Genomic DNA, 22713 nt, shown 5'->3' with positions numbered 1-22713 from the left:
AATCTTTTAGAATATTAAATCAAAAACCAACTAGTCTTTCGTTGAAAATTGAGACTGTTACACAGCGTAACAAAAATGACATTTTTGCGTGTCTCAAACATTAAATTATGTGTCTCTAGTAGATTTGGAGTAGCTGAATCTAATTCCGTTCTCATATTGTCCCTGCACGTCACAAATTTTAGCTACACTTCACTACACAGTTGTAAAAAACACTGGTTTAATTGATGTTTCCATGAAATTAAAGATATAATTCATCAAACTTTTTTGTGATCTAGTCCAGCAAACATGCAAAATAGGACTTCAAGTTTCATTTCAGATATAATTATATTGAAGTTGCTCGATAAAATTTTGATTAAATCAATTTTTTCAACATGCTTGTAGTCTCTATACAAAACTCTTCGTTTCTCTTATATGGTAAAATACAATACTTTCTATAACTTTTGAGATAGTATTATGAACTTCGCTGATAAGTATTGCTATACTCATAAAGTTTGAATTTTGTGGTAAATTAAGCAAATAAATTGCCTTACAAGCTCACAAACTTGCATGCACGTTGGCTGATAATGTCAAATTTTCCATTTTCAACAACCAATATTTCAAAATGCATTTTTGAATATATGCATTCTTCGATAACTATTACGAGAAGATTACGATTACGAAAATCAGCTCAATAAATGAACAGTCAATTGAACGATGGTTTTTATTTGAATATAGATGATCTTTAGAATTCTTCATGAAATTACACTGAAATGAATTTTATTGTAGAAACTACTGAATCCATGGTAAAATTAAGAACTGCACCAACGGTTTTCAACCGACTACATTAATCTGTCAACTCTACAAAAACACAGTCAACATCACCATCACTACACAAGAAAATATATTCGGTTTATTTAACTAGAGCTGCAGTATTAATAACTAGAAAAAATCTTGATTTGACAAGTTTGGCAGTATACTTTTGACCACACTGTGTTACAGTGGATTGAAAAACAAAGCTTTGTAGAGAATGCTACTATGGACATGGTCACATTTACTTCACTGATCAGTGATTTTTACCAGATTATAGTAAAGTTAACAGATTTTTGTAGTCGGTTGAAAATCGTTGGTGCAGTTCTTAATTCTTCCATGGATTCGGTAGATTATACAACAAAATGTGTTTGCGTGTAGAGCTTCCCGGGAATCCCTGGAAGCAAAAACTTATTTCCCGGGAAACTGGAATCCCGGGAAATCTCATTTCCCGGGAAATGTTCCCGGGATTGAAAACTCTACTAATAGCATTTCTGATTTAAATCTTCCAAAACCGTGTCTTTAACTCGTGAAATATCTTATCTTTTATCTTATCTTTTATCTAAAAAATCTGTGATCTGTGATCACAGATATCTGTAGGCAAGAACAGGAAAAAATCTGTGTAATTACAGATAAATCTGTGTATGTGGCATCACTGCTTATGATTAACGCTCACGCGGTCGTGACGTTTATGCGCTTGTCAGCAGGCCGTCATACACACTGAATGTAATGTTTTTATTGTGGCATTATTCATACACGCTCAAATAATTGTAATCAGCATGTACCAATGCTCGTAAAATGAGTGCAAAAAACAGTCTATTTATTCAAAACAATTCTGAATCTAAATCTACTAACTCTAGCTACCACACCAGTCTTCTTGGAATTCTGGTTAGTTCTCTGTGCGTTGGATCCAAGCTACAAGACGACCAAACCAAATGACAGATCTCTCTTATTGAATACTCACAATCACAGCACCTATCATCTATCATCAAACATTATATCACCTGCAAAAAGCTACCGCACTGTTGTACGCCCGCATAAACAAGAACTATATCAGTACAGTTTCCCGAAAGGTCCACAACAATTTGCAACAATATCTGAAACATTTTGGTTACAATGAAAAATAACAATATATCCACCATACCCGAAACGCTTTTAACAATTCGACAAACGGTAAATAGGAAAATCACAATGTGGGGAATAGGCGGTTAAGTTATGTAACCATTTGAAAACGTCGATTTTCTCGAACAAAATTTGTCATCAACAGTTTTCCAAAAGGTAGATATACTGTCCATTTTCTGGCAAAATTAATGTAAGCCAAATAGTATTGATAAATTTTGAACCATATGATTCTAAGGGAAATAAATAACGTATGCATAATTGTTGGATTACGGTGCTTTATTGTATTTTTACCCTATCCCATACTGGTATGTAAGTGTTATACCATAAGAATCAAGTATTTGAATTGAATTCATTAAATAAGAAATGATGAAACAAATAAATACGTGAAGAGAAAAATAATGCTTCAACTTGATCAACTATTTACTCAAATCATCATAGTTCCTTAAATAATTGACTTCAGTTGTACATTATTAAAGCACAGGAATTTGCATTTAATTTTGCACTTTTTAAAGACTCGAATTAAAGAATTAAAATAGAAAATTAGATCCGCTACCAGCCCTGCGATGATTCAATTATAGTCAGGGTGTTCATAATGTATTCGAAGCGGGGCAGTTCCTGGAAGTACTTCTGGATGTTGTCCTTCCCGTTGGCACCATCTCCGTTCCACACCAGCAAACCGTTGTCCATGTAGAACCGGGTCATCTGATGCCGCTTCTTGGCTACTTTTTCGTTGTAGAGTTTGGTGAATCCCTCCTCCATCCGGCAAGCGGCATCGATTTTGGTGCGCAGTTCCTACGGGGATTGGGTTTGAACCAAACATCCAACAGATTGGCGAAATAAATGTACTTACTGGGTCGATCGCAGTTGTCATTTTTTGATGTGAATTGCTGTTTTGTAAATATAATTTCAGTTTAACACGACTGTTTTTCTTCGACGGCAATCCGACGGCGATTTTTTTTCTACACTCAACGCTAGATTGTCGCTCACAAATACCAACAAAATGTAACAATTTGTCGAACTGTTAAAATGTAGTTCAATATTGTCAAATGCAAATGTGTGAGTGTGTTGCACAAATTAAAACAAAAACAATTTGCCGAATGGTGGCGTAATGTTTTCACCATATCTTGCTTGAATCCATTCCCATATAATTTAACAATATCAGAGCAGTATCACATATTGTTACTGATAGGTATGGGTTAATCATACTGTTTGAAATGGTGAACAGCTTTGAAGTCCATATGGTTAAACATAAAAGCAATTATTTCTGATACATTAACCATACCCGTTACAAGATATTTATTGTTCTTAAAGTAAGACAAACTGTATTTTGTTATGCGGGCGAGTCTGACCCAGAATTGATCGAAGTTGTGTCCATAGTAGTTCTACGTCAACCCCGCGGTAATGTAAAAGACATTACCCATGGGGGTGGCAAAGCAAATTTTCTCAGGAATAAAAAAAAAATTAACTGGAAAAAGTTTTCCACAAAATTTTCCACCGTTGAGAAAATTCGTAAAGAAAAGCCGGAAAAACTATGCTCCAACTCGTGGAAAATTTTCAAAAAAATATTTTTGAGAAGATAATTTCATAAGCTTTAATCGCTGAAATTTTTGAAACGTACTTTTTTTTCGTTTTTGAGTTATGGCCAATTTTGTAAAAAATGTGCAAATGTGCCATTTTGAGCCTTTTCTTTGAAAAATCATAACTCAAGAGAGAAGCATCGTAGAAACAAAGTTTTTTTATGAAGATGAAAGCAATTTTTTTCAGAAATAAAAAAAAATATTGACTGGAAACAGTTTTCCACAAAATTTTTCTTATGAAAAACTGTGTTCCAATTAGTGGAAAACTTTCAAAAATATATTTTTGAGAAGGTAATTTCATAAGCTTTAATCGCTGAAATTTTTGAAATGTATTTTTTTTTTTCGTTTTTGAGTTATGGCCAATTTTGTGGAATTACCATATAAGCCTTTTCTTTGAAAACCCATATTTCAATCGAAGCATCGGAAAAACAAAGATTTTTTATCAAAGCAATTGCAAATTTTCTAAAATATCTGAAAAAATATATGGGATTGGTTTTAATGAAGTATAAGTCGGAATGGATTATATTTTTCATGAAAAATTACACCGCTAAGAAAAACTGAAAAAAAACTGTTTCTGCCTCAATTTTTCATTGCACTGAAAAGGGATTCTTTCTTTTCTATGGAACAAATAAGATTATTATTTTTTTAATTTGATTTATTGAATTATTCAGTATATAACTTACATTTTCATCTTAATACTATCTATTTTTTCAACCGGAAAGATTGTCTTTAGTTGCTTACACCAGAAGATTTTCGTTTCTGGTTAATCATAATCATGCACTTCATGTAGTTTTTCATCTTTTCCGTAATCCACCGAACTCCATTCGAATGAAACTTGGTCATGAGACCATGGCTAATCGAGCGTAAATTTGGGCGTTACAGCATAGCGAATAGTATTCGTAGTATTGAACTTTGTCCATTTCAACAGCTTCGGCAATAACGAGTAATATACAGCTGACAACACTTGCACTTTCTCACTGCTCTTTGTTAGTTTTTTGGTAAACTTATGATTCTCAAGCCATTTCAACGCTTTAAACCAGAATTGGTAAATACCTAATTGCCATATTGTCTACCCATTGATTTAACTGTCAATTTTGTAGTTACCTAACAGGTAGCTGGAAAAAATGCCTACATTATGATTGAAGAAATCTTTGTTTCTATGCTGTTTCGTTCTTAAGTAATTTTGTTTATAAACTTATAAATTTGAAAATAAGCTTTATAAACTGAGCGGTTCCATTTGAATTCGAATGTCGGTTTACTTTTGTATTTTTTGATTTGGCTGCAATTTGGCATATGCTTTCTTTATACCCAAAAATGCCTATTTGCATCATCGATTCGCCATTTTTACCCTAGCGTTTCTTTTGAGAAGGGCCTAAGAAAAAAAGCCTTAACAATTTTCAAAAAATTAAAACTCAGATACTATTTGTCTGATCGGTTTGGTGTCTTCCGCAAAGTTTTAGGTTATTGTTGGAACTATCTGGAAAAAAATATACACAGTAAAAAAAAGCTAATTGCTACCGAAACATTCAAAAAGTTTATTTAGACCATATTGAAAAATCAACCTTTTTTTAAAATATCATAACTTTTTTGTCCATGATTTCTCCATCTTGACCCACTGTGCAAAATACTTCATTTTTTGTCTACTTTAACATATAAAAATATAAAAAAAATTACAACTTTTTATTCTACAGTGTATATTTTTTCCATATAGTCCCAACAATAACCTAAAACTTTGCGGTAGATTCCAAACTGATCGCACAAACCGTTTCTATGTTATATTATAATGACCGAAAATTGAAAATGATATCATAATTTTGTATTAAAATCGCTGTATCTTTAAAACGGTAAAAGTTAGCCTGATTTTTCCGTATACCCTTTTTGTTGTAAATTTTGCGTACTTTCACAATATCGAGTTGAAAAATATTTAAAAAGTTTATTATGACAATTTTCAAAAATTCACCTTTTTTCAATAAATCATAACTTTTTTGTCCATGATTTCTCCATCTTGACTCCATTTTTTGTCTACTTTAAAATATAAAAAAATAAAAAAAATCAAGAAAACGATTTTTGTGAAAATGGATTTTTAAGCTTTATTTTCGATGTATAAAATATTACATTTTTTTTAAAGTGTATATTTTTTCCAGATAGTCCCAACAATAACCTAAAACTTTGCGGAAGGCACCAAACTGATCGGACAAACCGTTTCTAAGTTATAATTTTTTGAAAGTTATTAGGGATTTTTTTCTTAGGCCCTTCTCAAAAGTAAGGCTAGAGTCAAAATGGCGAGCCAATGATGCAAAAAGGCATTTTTGGGCATAAAGAAAGCATTTGCAAAATTTCATCCAAATCAAAAAATATAAAAATGAAATTTGGGAAAAAAGTCGTCATTTTCTGTGGAACCGCTCAGCTGGAATAGCTAATCGGGTTATCATTATTTATTTTCCTTAACGGTGAAAAATGTCCAGGAAAACTTATTCCATTTCAAAAAAATCTCAAAGTTTTGAGAAAATTTGATTCCGATTTGACAAAAAAAATGTTTCTGTAACGCTTTTATCTTCAGTTATGATTTTCGAACGAAAAGACTTGTACGAGAAATCTGGGCATTTTTCACAAAACTATGATCAAACGCGGGAATTAAAAAGTTGTACATCTAAAAATTTCAGTGATTGAAATTTATAAAATTCTGTTCTCAAAAATATTTCTTTGAAAATCTTACACGAGTTGGAACATAGTTTTCCCGGCTTTTCTTTACAAATTTTCTCAACGGTGGAAAATTTTGTGGAAAACTTTTTCCAGTTAAAATTTTTTTCTATTTCTTAGAAAATTTGTTTCTACGATGCTTCTTTCTTGAGCTATGATTTTTCAGAGAAAAGGCTCAAAATGGCACATTTGCACATTTTTTACAAAATTGGCCATAACTCAAAAACGAAAAAAAAAAACATTTCAAAAATTTCAGCTTATGAAATTACCTTCTCAAAAATATTTTTTTTGAAAATTTTCCACGAGTTGGAGCATAGTTTTTTCGGCTTTTCTTTACGAATTTTCTCAACGGTGGAAAATTTTGTAGAAAACTTTTTCCAGTTAATATTTTTTCTTAATCCTGAGATTTTAATTTGCTTTCATTTTCATAAAAAAAAACTTTGTTTCTACGATGCTTCGTTCTTGAGTTATGATTTTTCAAAGTAAGTAGTGTCAGTTTTGGGGCCCAGATAGCCGTAGCGGTAAACGCGCAGCTATTCAGCAAGACCAAACTGAGTATCGTGGGTTCGAATCCCACCGGTCGAGGATCTTTTCGGGTTGGAAATTTGCTCAACTTCCCAGGGCATAGAGTATCTTCGTACCTGCCACACGATATACACATGCAAAAATGGTCTATTGGCATAGAAAGCTCTCAGTTAATAACTGTGGAAGTGCTCATAGGAACACTAAGCTGGGAAGTAGGTTTTGTCCCAGTTGGGACGTAACGCCAGAAAGAAGAAGAAGAAGAAATGTCAGAGGAAAACAAAAAAAAATCCAACTGAGTTTTCCGGGAAAATAAGCGACCCTGAATTATTCTCAGTTTTTTTTTATTAATATATTGATGAGCCCTGCCTGTGGAAAAAAGTTTCATGAAAATCTGAGACCCTTCGGCCCAAACCTGTACGGAAATAAAAAAAAAATCCCCACATGCCACAAAAAGAAATAATTGGTGACATGAGCCAACACGCAATAAGTGTTTGTGTACTGAACTATCAATTCCCTGAATTTGGCACGATAAATATACCATGTCTATTTCAATGAAAACTCCCACATAGAAAGTGCCTCTGGACTTGCCCCCGCTGCTGTAAACTCGATACGTAAACAACTCATACACAAGCTCATGATAGTAATTAAGAATGTCAAACTTTTCGATTTCATTAGAAAATTCTATTTTGAACTCAATTCTGCACATACACCTAATAAATTTCATCCTGAATCCATTAGAGAGAAATGCACCGGATCTATTCAAATATTATTGCAAACATCACTCATTTCCCCTACCGGCAGGATGACGACGCACAGATAGGAATGATTCGGGTCAATCATAGCCAAAATTAGTATCTGCGCATTTACACTGGTTTTGTGTTCTGTAACTCGATACCTTCCTAACTCGATGGTCCCTTCAAAATCGAGTTATGGAGAGATGACCGTATATACATTTTAGAAAATTCATCACAGAAAAACAACAATTTTGTATATGCAAAATCCACTTCTATGTAATCTTGTCAAATTTTTCAAAGAATTTTGACATCTTCGAAATCTGGCTACTACGTGCCGTATACTATTAGCAAGATCAAAATTTCAACTTTTCAAATTTGAAATTATCTCCACGAATTTGTTCTAGTCACTCCTCTGTGCGCGGGGTGCATAATTGCATTTTAGAGACCAACAGAGAGTCCCTTCCTGCAGCACGTGACTTGGCATCAAAAACAGCATTCAATCTAAAACTATGAACTGGTGCTGAACATCGAAACTCACCTCCAGTGGGATCATGATGAAGGCCACCATCAAGTCCGCCACGGCCAGATGGCAAATCATGAGACTGACTCGGGACCTCCGGTGGCGCCGTGATCGAAACAGGGTTATCACGACGGACAAATTTCCACCGGCAGCGATGATGAACAGCACGCAGTACACGATGATGACGGCCACTGTCGTTTCGGTGTGACCTGTTGGAGAGAGAGAGACACGGAAAACTTTGTTATATGTACCGTGAAATGGGTTTCTTTGAAATAGTGGTTAATTTTGATACAGCTGTTGAATTGTTTTTTTTTTTGGGTCCCCGGATATTTATCCCATACTACAACACCCTTTAATAAAAATTAGGACCCATTTGTGTCAAAATCAGTTTTTTTTTCTGGCTCCGGAGGTTTTGTAAATATGAATGACATCAGCCGAATTGTATCTCTCTTCTACATGTTATATGAATAAAAATAGAATGGTGTATGTATGTCACGAAATGGCTCGAGAACAGGTGGATTTGACAAGAGATGCGATGTATTTGTGAGTTAAACATTGGTTAAAATCAACCGGAAAAAGGGAAAATCGGAATGCAATACAATGATAATTTGCAAAAGATTCTTACATGGCCTACTTTACAGTCTACTACTTGGCAGTACAACGTTATAAATTTGAGACACAGACAAACTAGATTTTCTCCCAAAAAACTATCAAAGTTACCCCGTTTTACGGCATAAAACTGAACAATCGACGAAATGACATCTAGCTTTTCTATAGTAGGTGAACAAACCCCCAGACACGGCCCTCCTGCTCCGTGATTCGAAAGATGAAAGGATCCCGATAATTAATCGACGCCTGCAACTATATAGCCAGAGCTAAGGAATCGTTCATAAATTACGTCGCGCTCCTAATAAATATAAAAGGGGTCAAATAAATGAGACGATTTATACAAATCTTTTGAAGACTCTTTTCAAAGAGTGTGTCGTTGGTGAAGGGAAGGTGTGATAATGGCTAAACATTGCTTGGCGTAATTTATGAACGCTCCCCAAATGGGGTTGCCGAGTGCTTGTTTGCTTCGCAGAATTGAGCTTTCGCGCAAAACAAGCATTAATTAGCACCGGTTTGTGCGGAGGAGAAAAGATGACGGCTGCTTTTCCCGGTCAACACGCAATGACGCAGTCTAAATAACGGAAACGGAGATCTTATTTCTTGATTCAGGATATTACCGGGAAAAAGATAACAAACTTGGCTCAATCGCACATAACTTTCCAGCCGTTACGTCATAACTGATTTTCTGTTCCAGGTGAAAATCAACATCAGGTGGAATGATGATTAATAACTTCAGGTTATTCCTGGAATGACTGCAAGTAAATTAGAAACTGAATTTATGTGAAATTCAATTTAAAAAACCTGAAGAAATTAAAAAAATATGGCATTTGAAGCCTATTTAAACAAGATTTGCGTAACCATCCCATGTGGACTGATTATTAAGTAGACAAAAATTTCATCTCCACACATTATTTACACAAATTGCCCTTTAGAAGTAGGCAATCCGTCAAATATTTCACATCAAAAACCTACAATTTCAATGATAATAAATCTTCGAGCTGTTTAGTGGAATATCTGTAGGTAAATGAAAACCCTAATTTAATACTTCTTTTTCTTCTTCTTTTTTCTGGCTTTACGCCCAACTGAGACAAAGCCTGCTTCTCAGATTAGTATTCTTAGGAGCACTTCCCAAGGGGTGGATCACTCCTGATGCATCTGATAGTTCGAGAAAATTTGATGCATTCAAATGCATTTAAATGTACACTTCTTGAAAATTTGCAAATTATGGCTTGCTCAAACGTTTGTCTTCGTCAAAGTGTCGAACTTGTCATTTATTAAACTCGAAAACACTGCTAAATCATCCAGAACTTGTTAAACCGAAAGATTTGTAGTAAGGTACAGTGGGGGAAGTGTATCATTTGTCAATATTAAGCATAAATAGGGGAACTTACGTATTGTCGGCAGCCTAAGCAGCTGAACTTTTAAGAGGGCAAATTTACGCAACAATAGAGCACAACAATTAGTAGCAGACACCTTATCTACACTTGAGCACTCTTCATTTGTTAATTATTATACACAAAACACTATTTTATTCTCTTAATCTTTTATTTTTCCTCCCAAAAGTCACGAGGCACTTTTTCTTTTTTCGGCAATGCAATTACTATTGTCGGCAACAAAAATGTTCACTTCGGCAATCCAAAACTGCGCAAAAACTAGTTTATGTATTGGTAACATTTCGTATTTGTTGACAAATCCTGTAATTAAACATCACTCATTATGTTCTACTCGTTGAAAGGGCCAATGCAGAAAAATACAGATTACACTGAGAACAGAATTGAAATTATAAATAGAATTTCAGAGAGTCAAATTGAATACACAACGCCACTAAATTTATGCAGACTAAGGCACCATTCACAAATTACGTTACGTTCTAGGGGAAACACAATATTTATTGTTTGCATGCAAAGACCGTTGCGGAGAGGGGAATAATCGAAAATTGTACATTTTAACGTTATGTCATAAATTGACGCTGCCTAATTTCGTTTTCATTTATTATATCGAATATTTTTTGTATTCAATCTCACTATGGCAGCATTTCGGCTGTAAAAATTGCCATGTCATGGTCTTGCAGCAAGTGCGAATCCAGCCTAGAAGTTGCAGCGTGACATCATGATTAATTGATTCATAATATTGTACTCTGCAAGAAAAATCCACGGAACACGATTATCGGATTACTTGAATTTCAGAGTTGCGTTTGAATTTAGAGGGGGGCAAGCGTCTTGAAGGTAAATTTTCAAATTATAAAAAATGGCCTTCAGTGAAGTCACCATAACTTCGGTAATTTCTAATCAATTTTGAAACTTTCAGCACCATTATCTTGAAAACTAAATTTAAGAAAACTTTGGAGAATATCAAATTTGTGTAAAATCAAAACTAGTTGCAATAAAAAGTAGTTTACTCCAAATGTTTCCTCAATTTACTAAAATAATATCTTTGTTTGACCATAACATCATGAATTCTCAACCGATTCCAAATCTTTTTGCATGGTTTAGAAGCTTACTTAATTATTTTCATACTTTTCATTCGACACATTTCAATAAAAACAATGATTTAATCAAGTTATTCAACAAAAACTGCACAAAACCATGATTTTTTAACGAAAAATGTCATTTTTTTTAATTTTTGTCGGTAAAACAATATGTTTAAAGCTGAAACTGGTTTTCCTCATTTGATAAATCTTCGAAAAGGACTAGTCAACAATTTTTAAATAATTTTGAAACAACAATATTTTTGCTCATGTTAATAAATATATGCACTATTCAACTCGTAATTAAAACAAAATGCTTTACAAACACTAGTTTTATAGAAAAAATGTAATTTTTGGCGAAAAAAACCTTAAACAATCCAAAGAAATTCGATTTTTTCTTTAAAAAAATCATGATTTCGGGTAGTTTTTGTTACAAAACTAAGCCAAAACCATTTTTTAGAAACATATGTTGTAGGAACAGTATGTAAACAACTATTTTTTTTTTTGCTTCAAAAACATGTACAGTCGAAGCTCGTTATAACGACCATTTAATAGCGACAAAAGCTCTCTATAGCGACATTTTTCGGTCCCTTGAAAAAGATTTTAATGTTATCATTATTCTCTATAACGACATTTCTCTATTACGACGCTATCTTGCCATGTCGTTATAGCTTCGACAGTACAAACATTTGAAATAGGTTGAGTATTTATGAACTAATGGTCAAACAAATATAAATTTTCCAGTAAAATGAAGAAAAATTTCGAGAAAACTACATTTAACAAAGATTTGTTTCGATTTAAGACAAATTTGATGTTCTACAAAGTTTTTATATATTTAATTTTGAAAATAATGATGCAAAAAGTTTTGAAATTGGTGAGAAATACCGAAGTTATGGTGTTTTCACTGAAGGCCATTTTTTATAACTTGAAAATTCACCTTCAAGACGCATGCGCCACCCCTAAATTGTTAATAGGATAAGACATAGAATTTAAGTAAAGTACATAATATTAAAATTTCAGTCTATGTGACCTGTAGTCAAAGACGGTGAATAAATAAATAAATATATAAATCTTAATATTTTTGGCTCAAACTTTGCGGTTTCTGTTATAATATGATTTGAATTCATAAGAACACACGATTTTTTGTTTTTTGTGAACTTTTGGAAAATAAGCCGCACCCTAGTGTCTATGCACAAAAAATCGCTAAAAGGTAACGCAAAATTGAAAATTCTAAAGGCTATTTTTATTTTTTTTTACGTTCATATTATTCTCAGTGTATGGGAAAATCAAAATAGGCCCTTTCATGTGACAGATCCGTCTATGCATTTGTTAACATCGGTGGAGGACCGGTGCTAACACGGGCCTGTCATTTTCATAGAAGAAATTTAAAAGTGCTTCCCGATCAGCTGATTTGAGACGTCATTTGAATAGGCCTATAGGCCCTTTGCAAATCAATGCACTTATGACTTGACACAAAAACATCATCCTCTGATTGCCTGTAGAACAACAGGAGTGTTGCCAAAATAGTTTACCTATTGAAAGACGTACACTGAGAACAGCGTTGCGGTTGAAAATACTATATCAGAGGGTTAAATTAAATACACAACGCCACTTGATTTGTGCAGACTAAATTCGCATTTATTTCAAATATTTTGTGCATTCAATTTTACCATGGCACCATTTGTATAGTAAACATTACTATATCATGGTTAAAAACTTGCAGCAGACCAGAATCGAACCGAGGATCTGGCGATTGTCAAGCGCGAACGCTAGCCGCTTGGCTATCGACGCGGTTGGATTGAGAGGGAACAAAACGCAAATAAAAAGCGTTCATGATAGCTCAATCGTGGTTGGAATAGTAAATTTTAAAACACGTTCATGGTTCTCATTACTGCAACGCTTGTTTCAGTGTATATTTTATTTGTTTGTCAGTATATTAAAGTTTGTGCGCTACAATCTTCAGATAAAGAAAGTATCGAAAGGCTCAATTATTACCAATGCATGCTTTGTTGCCTAATTCCAATGCATTAATCAGTTGTGTTCGATTTTTCAATGAATTTAAATTGTGAATGAAAAATACACCGCAATTGAATATGGTTTTCTGGCAATTTATTCCCGTAATAAAAAGTGATTGCCGAGGAAAGCAAAGTGCATTAATTTTAATTTGTGATTTAAAGCATAAAAATTCAGTATTTTCGAGTGCTTTATAGACAAATCAAAAGTTAAATAGTGCATGAGTGATCGGTGCGTAGCTTTTGTGACAAATTGGTATTGGAGCGGAGAATTGGACCTTTCAAAGTGGTGAGTATTTCTTAAGCTGTTCTCGTGTTGTTTTATTCGGCAGCTCGAAAATACCCTCAGGGTGCCGAAGCCATAATTTACCCTACTTGAATATGTTGAATGTTTTCGCACCATTGCTTCGTTTTAGGTTATATTCTTAGGTCCACACTGATACTATTGCAAAACTGGTACTACACGCACACTAACACAAGCAAACTTGTTAGTTGCAACAATTGATTAATTTCAAAATTGTTTTCCATCAATCAAAAATTCATTGTATCTCTGTCTAAAATCGAATTCTATTAGTTTTTTCGACACATGGTGAGCTTTTCAGTTCTATTTGAATGAATCACAACGAAAAATATGTGATTTTTATAAATAAATACAGATATATTGTAAAAGGTACACTTACCCCTACTTTTTAATGGGGTGAGGTAAGTGGATCAAGTATTATTATCATTATCATCATTGTTGTTTTCCTTTGATTTTGTTCATTCGCAGTTTAAATTTGTCAAATTAACCATAGAGAATTTGTAATAATCCATAAGGATAAGGCTTATGATTACAATATTTCTTAAGGCAATGCCTCAAAGATCCGATGAAAATAGTTGCTCAATTATCTGCAATAAATGATTATTAGCAATGGATCATCATTGTAAAGAATAAACATTTTCAAACATGAACAACAAATAAATACGTGTTGCTATAGAAGGATACGTTGATAAGGTTGTGTTGCTAACGCCAATGCTAAGTTGATGGGAATGTCGAAAAAATGCATTTGATGCAAATGAATGTACATTTGATGTACATTGAACAAGTGATCCACCCCTTGGCACTTCCACAATTATTAACTGAGAGCTTTCTTTGCCGATTGACCATTTTTGCATGTGTATATCGTGTGGCAGGTACGAAAATACTCTATGCCCTGGGAATCGAGAAAATTTCCATTACCAAAAGATCCTCGACCAGTGGACTCAACATAGTCATGCTGAATAGCAGCGCGTTTACCGCTGCGGCTATCTAGGCCCCATAATTTAATACTACACTATTTAATTCCGCTAGAGTTTGTATCTTTGACAGATACGCCTATTTCGACCTTAACTATAAGGCCGTCTTCAGTGTCGTGGACTAGATTCGACTTACAATTTCAGCTTTATAACCCACTTTTCTCTAATAATTTAATGCACATTTTTCAAAATCCACCTATATATACACACTATCAAAGTCACATAAAAAAACAGTTAGCTCTATCGTATATGAGTAAGGCACCGTTTTCAGTGGACGCGTGGCAAAGTTGAACTTGTCACAATCTATATTTGAAGAGTGCTAACAGGTCCGTCACACTCGGGCTCAGATTGTATACCACTTCTAGTACTGCATTTGGTCCCTCGGTAGTACAAAAGGTACCCAAGTTTGACAGATCGCAGTACACTTTTCACGGCATTCTAGATTACCTTATGAGCCATAAAATTTTGGGAAACTGCAAGGGACATCGAAGTCTTTAATTTGTCTTTGGTGCTAATATTTGTAGTTCTATCCTCATCTTGTGAATATTTTTGTGGTTCGAAACGTTTTGCAAAAGTATGGAGGAAGAGGGTTAATCTTAACATTTTTTTTTTTTCGTTTCAGAAAGCGAGTGTTCGATTGCTTGGGAGATTAGCGGACTCGATTGACTCCAGTGGACGGCGACGAAACAGAACAGCACAAATTGAACTTTTACTGATTGATTTATTGCTCCCCGAGCAGGCAGCGCGCCTCAAGATCAGTAGTCGAGAAGCTTGACCTCGGGACTATATCACATATGTAATTGCTTGGCATCAAATGCGAATGTTGTTTGAAACACGACTGCGTTGATGACATTTGATAGCTGATTTCTTCAATCATCATCCATCATTGAAAAAGCAAAGCTACTATGTTAAATTTTGTAGCATCTGAATCTGAATCTGAATCTCAATCTCAATCTCAATCTCAATCTCAATCTCCAGCTCAATCTGAATCTGAATCCAAATCTCAATCTCAATCTCAATCAAGATTCCAAGATTTCAAGCTTCAGAAAGGAAGTTTTCCAAGCTTCTGAGAGGAAGCTCTTCAAGATTCTGAGAGAAAGAAACTTCTGAGAGGAAGCTTTCGAATCTTCTGAGAAGAAGCTTTTCGAAATTCTGAGAGGAAGCTTTTCAAGCTTCTTAGAGGATGTTTTTCATGCGTCTGAGAGGAAGCTTTTCAAGATTCTGAGGTGAAGCTTTTCAAGCTTCTGAGTGGAAGATTTTCAAGCTTCTGAGAGGAATCTTTTCAAGCATCTGAGAGGAAACTTTTCAAGCATCTAAGAGGAAACTTTTCAAGCTTCTGAGAGGAAGCTTTTCTAGCTTCTGAGAAGAAGTTTTACAAGCTTCTGAGAGGAAGCTTTTCAAACTTTTGAAAGTAAGCTTTTCTAGCTTCTGAGAAGAAACTCTTCAAGCTTCTGAGAAGAAGCTTTTCAAGCTTCTGAGAGGAAGCTTTTCAAGCTTCTGAGCAGAAACTTTTCAAGCTCCTAAGAAAAAGCTTTTCAAGCTTCTGAGAGGAAGCTTTTCAAGCTTCTGAGAGGAAGCTTTTCAAGTTTCTGAGAGGAAGCTTTTCAAGCTTCTGAGAGGAAGCTTTTCAAGCTTCTGAGCAGAAAATTTTCAAGCTCCTAAGAAAAAGCTTTTCAAGCTTCTAAGAGGAAGTTTTTCAAGCTCCTAAGAAAAAGCTTTTCAAGCTTCTGAGAGGAAGTTTTTCAAGCTTCTGAGAGGTATCTTTTCAAGCTTCTGAGAGCAAGCTTTTCAAGCTTCTGAGAGGAAGCTTTTCAAGCTTCTGAGAGGAAGCTTTTCAAGCTTCTGAGAGGAAGCTTTTCAAGCTTCTGAGAGGAAGCTTTTCAATCTTCTGAGAGGAAGCTTTTCAAGCTTCTGAGAGGAAGCTTTTCAAGCTTCTGAGAGGAAGCTTTTCAAGCTTCTGAGAAGAAGCTTTCAAGCTTCTGGGAAGAAGATTTTCAAGCTTCTGAGAGGAAGCTTTTCAAGCTTCTGAGAGGAAGCTTTTCAAGTTTCTGAGAGGAAGCTTTTTCAAGTTTCTGAGAGGAAGCTTTTCAAGTTTCTAAGAGGAAGCTTTTCAAGCTTCTGAGAGGAAGCTTTTCAAGCTTCTGAGAGGGAGCTTTTCAAGCATCTGAGGGGAAGCTTTTCAAGCTTCTGAGCAGAAACTATTCAAGCTCCTAAGAAAAAGCTTTTCAAGCTTCTGAGAGGAAGTTTTTCAAGCTACTGAGAGGTATCTTTTCAAGCTTCTGAGAGGAAGCTTTTCAAGCTTCTGAGAGGAAGCTTTTCAAGTTTCTGAGCAGAAAATTTTCAAGCTCCTAAGAAAAAGCTTTTCAAGCTTCTAAGAGGAAGTTTTTCAAGCTCCTAAGAAAAAGCTTTTCAAGCTTCTGAGAGGAAGTTTTTCAAGCTTCTGAGAGGTATCTTTTCAAGCTTCTGAGAGCAAGCTTTTCAAGCTTCTGAGAGGAAGCTTTTCAAGCTTCTGAGAGGAAGCTTTTCAAGCTTCTGAGAGGAAGCTTTTCAAGCTTCTGAGAGGAAGCTTTTCAATCTTCTGAGAGGAAGCTTTTCAAGCTTCTGAGAGGAAGCTTTTCAAGCTTCTGAGAGGAAGCTTTTCAAGCTTCTGAGAAGAAGCTTTCAAGCTTCTGGGAAGAAGATTTTCAAGCTTCTGAGAGGAAGCTTTTCAAGCTTCTGAGAGGAAGCTTTTCAAGTTTCTGAGAGGAAGCTTTTTCAAGTTTCTGAGAGGAAGCTTTTCAAGTTTCTAAGAGGAAGCTTTTCAAGCTTCTGAGAGGAAGCTTTTCAAGCTTCTGAGAGGGAGCTTTTCAAGCTTCTGAGGGGAAGCTTTTCAAGCTTCTGAGCAGAAACTATTCAAGCTCCTAAGAAAAAGCTTTTCAAGCTTCTGAGAGGAAGTTTTTCAAGCTACTGAGAGGTATCTTTTCAAGCTTCTGAGAGGAAGCTTTTCAAGCTTCTGAGAGGAAGCTTTTCAAGTTTCTGAGAAAAAGCTTTTCAAGCTTCTGAGAGGAAGCTTTTCAAGCTTCTGAGCAGAACATTTTCAAGCTCCTAAGAAAAAGCTTTTCAAGCTTCTGAGAGGAAGCTTTTCAAGCTTCTGAGAAAAAGCTTTTCAAGCTTCTGAGAGGAAGCTTTTCAAGCTTCTTAGAGGATGTTTTTCATGCGTCTGAGAGGAAGCTTTTTAAGCTACTGAGAGGAAGCTTTTCAAGCTTCTGAGTGGAAGCTTTTCAAGCTTCTGAGAGGAATCTTTTCAAGCATCTGAGAGGAAACTTTTCAAGCATCTAAGAGGAAACTTTTCAAGCTTCTGAGAGGCTTTTCAAGCTTCTGAGAGGAAGCTTTTCTAGCTTCTGAGAGGATGTTTTACAAGCTTCTGAGAGGAAGCTTTTCAAACTTTTGAAAGTAAGCTTTTCTAGCTTCTGAGAAGAAACTCTTCAAGCTTCTGAGAAGAAGCTTTTCAAGCTTCTGAGAGGAAGCTTTTCAAGCTTCTGAGCAGAAACTTTTCAAGCTCCTAAGAAAAAGCTTTTCAAGCTTCTGAGAGGAAGCTTTTCAAGCTTCTGAGAGGAAGCTTTTCAAGTTTCTGAGAGGAAGCTTTTCAAGCTTCTGAGAGGAAACTTTTCAAGCTTCTGAGCAGAAAATTTTCAAGCTCCTAAGAAAAAGCTTTTCAAGCTTCTGAGAGGAAGTTTTTCAAGCTCCTAAGAAAAAGCTTTTCAAGCTTCTGAGAGGAAGTTTTTCAAGCTTCTGAGAGGAAGTTTTTCAAGCTTCTGAGAGGAAGCTTTTCAAGCTTCTGAGAGGAAGCTTTTCAAGCTTCTGAGAGGAAGCTTTTCAAGCTTCTGAGAGGAAGCTTTTCAAGCTTCTGAGAGGAAGCTTTTCAAGCTTCTGAGAGGAAGCTTTTCAAGCTTCTGAGAGGAAGCTTTTCAAGCTTCTGAGAAGAAGCTTTCAAGCTTCTGGGAAGAAGATTTTCAAGCTTCTGAGAGGAAGCTTTTCAAGTTTCTGAGAGGAAGCTTTTTCAAGTTTCTGAGAGGAAGCTTTTCAAGTTTCTAAGAGGAAGCTTTTCAAGCTTCTGAGAGGAAGCTTTTCAAGCTTCTGAGAGGGAGCTTTTCAAGCTTCTGAGGGGAAGCTTTTCAAGTTTCTGAGAGGAAGCTTTTCAAGTTTCTGAGAGGAAGCTTTTCAAGCTTCTGAGAGGAAGCTTTTCAAGCTTCTGAGAGGAAGCTTTTCAAGCTTCTGAGAGGAAGCTTTTCAAGCTTCTGAGAGGAAGCTTTTCAAGCTTATGAGAGGAAGCTTTTCAAGCTTCTGTTTTCAAGCTTCTGAGAGGAAGCTTTTCAAGCTTCTGAGAGGAAGCTTTTCAATCTTCTGAGAGGAAGCTTTTCAAGCTTCTGAGAGGAAGCTTTTCAAGTTTCTGAGAGGAAGCGTTTCAAGCTTCTGAGATGGAGCTTTTCAAGCTTCTGAGAGGAAGCTTTTCAAGCTTCCGAGAGGAAGCTTTTTCAAGTTTCTGAGAGGAAGCTTTTCAAGCTTCTGAGAGGAAGCTTTTCAAGCTTCTGAGAGGAAGCTTTTCAAGCTTCTGAGAGGAAGCTTTTCAAGCTTCTGAGAGGAAGCTTTTCAAGCTTCTGAGAGGAAGCTTTTCAAGCTTCTGAGAGGAAGCTTTTCAAGTTTCTGAGAGGAAGCGTTTCAAGCTTCTGAGATGGAGCTTTTCAAGCTTCTGAGAGGAAGCTTTTCAAGCTTCTGAGAGGAAGCTTTTTCAAGTTTCTGAGAGGAAGCTTTTCAAGTTTCTGAGAGGAAGCTTTTCAAGCTTCTGAGAGGAAGCTTTTCAAGCTTCTGAGAGGAAGCTTTTCAAGCTTCTGAGAGGAAGCTTTTCAAGTTTCTGAGAGGAAGCTTTTCAAGTTTCTGAGAGGAAGCTTTTCAAACTTCTTAGAGGAAGCTTTTCAAGCTTCTGAGTGGAAGATTTTCAAGTTTCTGAGAGGAAGCTTTTCAAGCATCTAAGAGGAAACTTTTCAAGTTTCTGAGAGGCTTTTCAAGCTTCTGAGAGGAAGCTTTTTGAGCTTCTTAGAGGAAGCTTAGAGTGTGCCAATTACAGAGGAATTACCCTGCTGAATTCAGCGTACAAAATTCTGTCACGCATCCTGTTTAACAGACTGAGACCGCTCGAAGAGTCCTTCGTCGGCGAATACCAAGCTGGTTTTCGTGAGGGCCGTTCGGCAACGGACCAGATGTTTAGCTTGCGAATGATCCTAGACGAATTCCGGGAGTATAACTTGCAGACTCACCATATGTTTATTGATTTCAAGGCGGCGTACGACTCAGTGAAAAGAAATGAGCTTTGGCAGATAATGTCTGAAAATGGTTTTCCGGCGAAACTAATTAGGCTGATACGTGCTACGCTGGATGGTTCGAAATCAAGTGTTCGGATCGCAGACGAGGTGTCAACCTCGTTCGTGACGATAGACGGATTGAAGCAGGGAGACGCACTTTCGAATTTACTGTTCAACATTGCACTCGAGGGTGCTATTAGGAGATCTGGCGTCCAGAGAAATGGCACTATTATCACAAGGTCGCACATGCTCCTTGGCTTTGCGGACGATATAGATCTAATTGGAATCGATCGCAGGTCAGTGGAAAAGGCCTTCGTGCCTCTGAAGAAGGAGACAGCGAGGATAGGCCTGACCATTAATTCTACCAAAACGAAGTACATGGTTGCAGGTAGAGATAGAGTCAGGCATGGTGGTGTAGGTGCTGAGGTAGTGTTTGATGGGGATGTGTTTGAAGTTGTTGAAGAATTTGTTTACCTTGGAACACTTGTGACATGTGACAACGACGTTTCCCATGAAGTGAAAATACGTGTTACTGCTGCGAATAGGGCCTTTTACGGACAACGTAACCAGCTTAGATCCCGCCGCTTGCAAACGGAAACAAAATTCGCCCTGTATAAAACATTGATTCTTCCGGTGGCTCTCTACGGGCACGAAGCGTGGACGTTGAAAGAGTCAGACAGGAAAGCTCTCGGTGTTCTCGAGCGTAAAGTGCTGCGGACAATACTCGGTGGGAAACTCGAAAATGGTGTGTGGCGCAGACGCATGAATCACGAGTTGTATCAAGTGTACAAAGATGCGAATATTATCAAGCGTGTAAAATACGGCAGACTTCAGTGGGCTTGTCACTTAGTGCGAATGTCGGACGAAAGAATTGCGAAAATAATATTCAGCAGGGAACCAGGTAGAGGTCGGCGGCTTTGGGGAAGACCACGAATACGCTGGCTGTACGCAGTGGAAGAGGACCTGGCGACCCTAAACGTTCGAGGCAACTGGAGAAGTTTCGCCCAAGACCGACGAAGATGAAGCTCGACAATGGCGTGAAGCTACGCTGTAGCCATCAAGGTATCAAGGTAGGTAGAAACTCATAAACTTTTCAAGTTGGAGTGTGATAATTTTATTCATTAAACTAAGCTGTTTTGGAAACAGAATTTAAAAAAAATAATCCCTTTCAATAATACCCCATTGTGAATCAGAACTGTAATCCCCCGTATCTATAACAAATTACATCTTTTTTTTCCTCAAATGCCGTGTTTATCTGCACTAAGTGGAATCAATCACGAATGAAAAACAACGCCCAAAAATGCCTGGAACAGCTTTGCGTTTCCACTCAAAACCATTGTCACGCTTCACTCCATTAAAGTTGCCAGTCGGAGATGGATGAGATGCACCCCGATCGAAAAGAAATTGCAAAATTATAACAACCAGATATGCTATTTCAAAACATGTGTGTTACAAATTATACCCGATTAGGTGTTCAGATAACAAAAAAGTATCTCTGATTCTTGAAAAATTGTAAGATCATTTCAGGAATCAGAGATACTCAGAGATAACAGACTTTGATATAGTTTAATCTAAATTATAAGAAAACAAAATATAATAACGGAGATGGAAATGATTGATTATGGCAAAGATTATTTCTAATTAGTTACCGTCAAACGGGGTGACTTGCAACACTTTTCAACTTCAATCAACCAAAACCATGATCTAAACGTCATCTAAAATTCTAAATTCCTTGTAGAACTTTGAATGGCCCGCCCGCCTACAGAATGGGATGATAGAAGATTGAATCGAATTATTTTGTCATATCAAAACTCATCAAAAAGGTTTTTTAAATGTCCTTGTGCGGGGTGACTTGCAACACCTAATGCTTATTTAGGTTTTTCCAATAAAATGTTGATATTTTTTATTAGTCACACTTGTTACGTATTGTTAATCATGTAATTAAAGCATTCGAACCAGTACAAAAGCATTTTGAATACCTTTTTGTAAGAAAATAATTGAACTATTTTTGTATGGGAAAAAGAGGCGTTAAATCGTCAAGGTCCAATATCTTAACTGAACAATATTTTTAACGAGTGTTTGTAGTTGATTGATAAACTATTACTCTTTTGATTATGAAGTAGACCTAACACAAAAGTTTTTAACTTTTATAAAACTCTAAATTGCTTTGAAATAAAGTGTTGCAAGTCACCCCGCATGAGTACATTTACATAAAAATTATTTTTATTAATAAGTTGTTGCACCAATTTCGTAAAATAAAATTCGTCATATTATCACTTATTAGTTATAGAAACAACATGTGGAGTATTACTTTTGTAAATTAAATCTGTCTCATGTTTTCAGGTCACGATATTGAACCTCCATCAAGTATCAGTTTTCAAGACATTTAAAAGAATTATGTATATTCTATAAACATAAATATAATAACAGCTTCAATCGTGGCCCCTACCTGAATTGTGAGTCACACGTATTGAAGCACCGATTCAAAACAAATTTTCTTATGCAATTTATGTTTTATAGTGAAATTTAGTTGTAAATTACAATGTGTTGCAAATCACCCCGCCGTTGCAAGTCACCCCGTTTGACGGTACGTGATTCCAAAATTAAGTTAAATCGTATGCATTTCTGATAATTATAACTGAATCTGTTTTAATTATGTTACACAGTCAACTCTCTATAACTCGATATCGAAGGTACCATCGAGTAATGGAGGTATCGAGTTACAGAACACAAAACCAGTGCAACTGCAATCCAAGGGACCATCGAGTCGGCCATGAAAACCATCTTTTACTATAGTTTTCTAACGAGAACGAGATACGAAATATCGAGTAAGGGAGTGAAGTGAAGTGTTAACGTTCAATTAGTTGTTTTTTTTTTCTCTTGAGTAAGGGAGAGCTGACTGTAATATGAAAATGTTCTCAGTTCGATATTTTGCAAATTACCTAAATATAACGAACGTTGATTTTTAAAACCACTTTTGATATAAAACAACTATTTTTCTGTGATGCACTTCTGATCGGGACAGCACCCAAATTGGTTCGTTTTTT

General features: G+C 35.9%; 2 protein-coding genes across 3 annotated transcripts in view; both read right to left on the bottom strand.

Annotated features, from left to right (window-relative positions):
- The window catches only part of LOC5572235 (gonadotropin-releasing hormone II receptor), a 275945-nt gene that overhangs the window by 130698 nt on the left and 122534 nt on the right, over nt 1-22713 (bottom strand). For both annotated transcript variants that reach the window (XM_001653870.3, XM_021850350.1), the window contains exon 2: nt 7983-8173. In XM_001653870.3, coding sequence (XP_001653920.3) covers nt 7983-8173 — 191 coding nt within the window. The remainder of the gene's footprint in view (nt 1-7982; nt 8174-22713) is intronic.
- Nucleotides 2298-2921, bottom strand: LOC110678011 (NTF2-related export protein-like). The gene is made up of 2 exons (XM_021850351.1): nt 2759-2921; nt 2298-2700 (listed from the first exon to the last, which is right to left on the bottom strand). The coding sequence occupies exons 1-2, from the start codon at nt 2777-2779 to the stop codon at nt 2458-2460; spliced, it is 264 nt and encodes an 87-aa protein (XP_021706043.1). The 5' UTR covers nt 2780-2921; the 3' UTR covers nt 2298-2457.

This window comes from Aedes aegypti, chromosome 3, assembly GCF_002204515.2.
Source record: "Aedes aegypti strain LVP_AGWG chromosome 3, AaegL5.0 Primary Assembly, whole genome shotgun sequence".
Classification (NCBI taxonomy): Eukaryota; Metazoa; Arthropoda; class Insecta; order Diptera; family Culicidae; genus Aedes; species Aedes aegypti.
This window is presented reverse-complemented; position numbering and strand designations above follow the sequence as displayed.

Bases quoted from the DNA above. Each gene is read 5' to 3' on its own strand.
- LOC110678011 (XM_021850351.1), bottom strand. From the start codon at position 2,779: ATGACAACTGCGATCGACCCA. The intron at 2,701-2,758 runs GTAAGTACATTT...CAATCCCCGTAG, and splicing joins TGACAACTGCGATCGACCCA to GAACTGCGCACCAAAATCGA.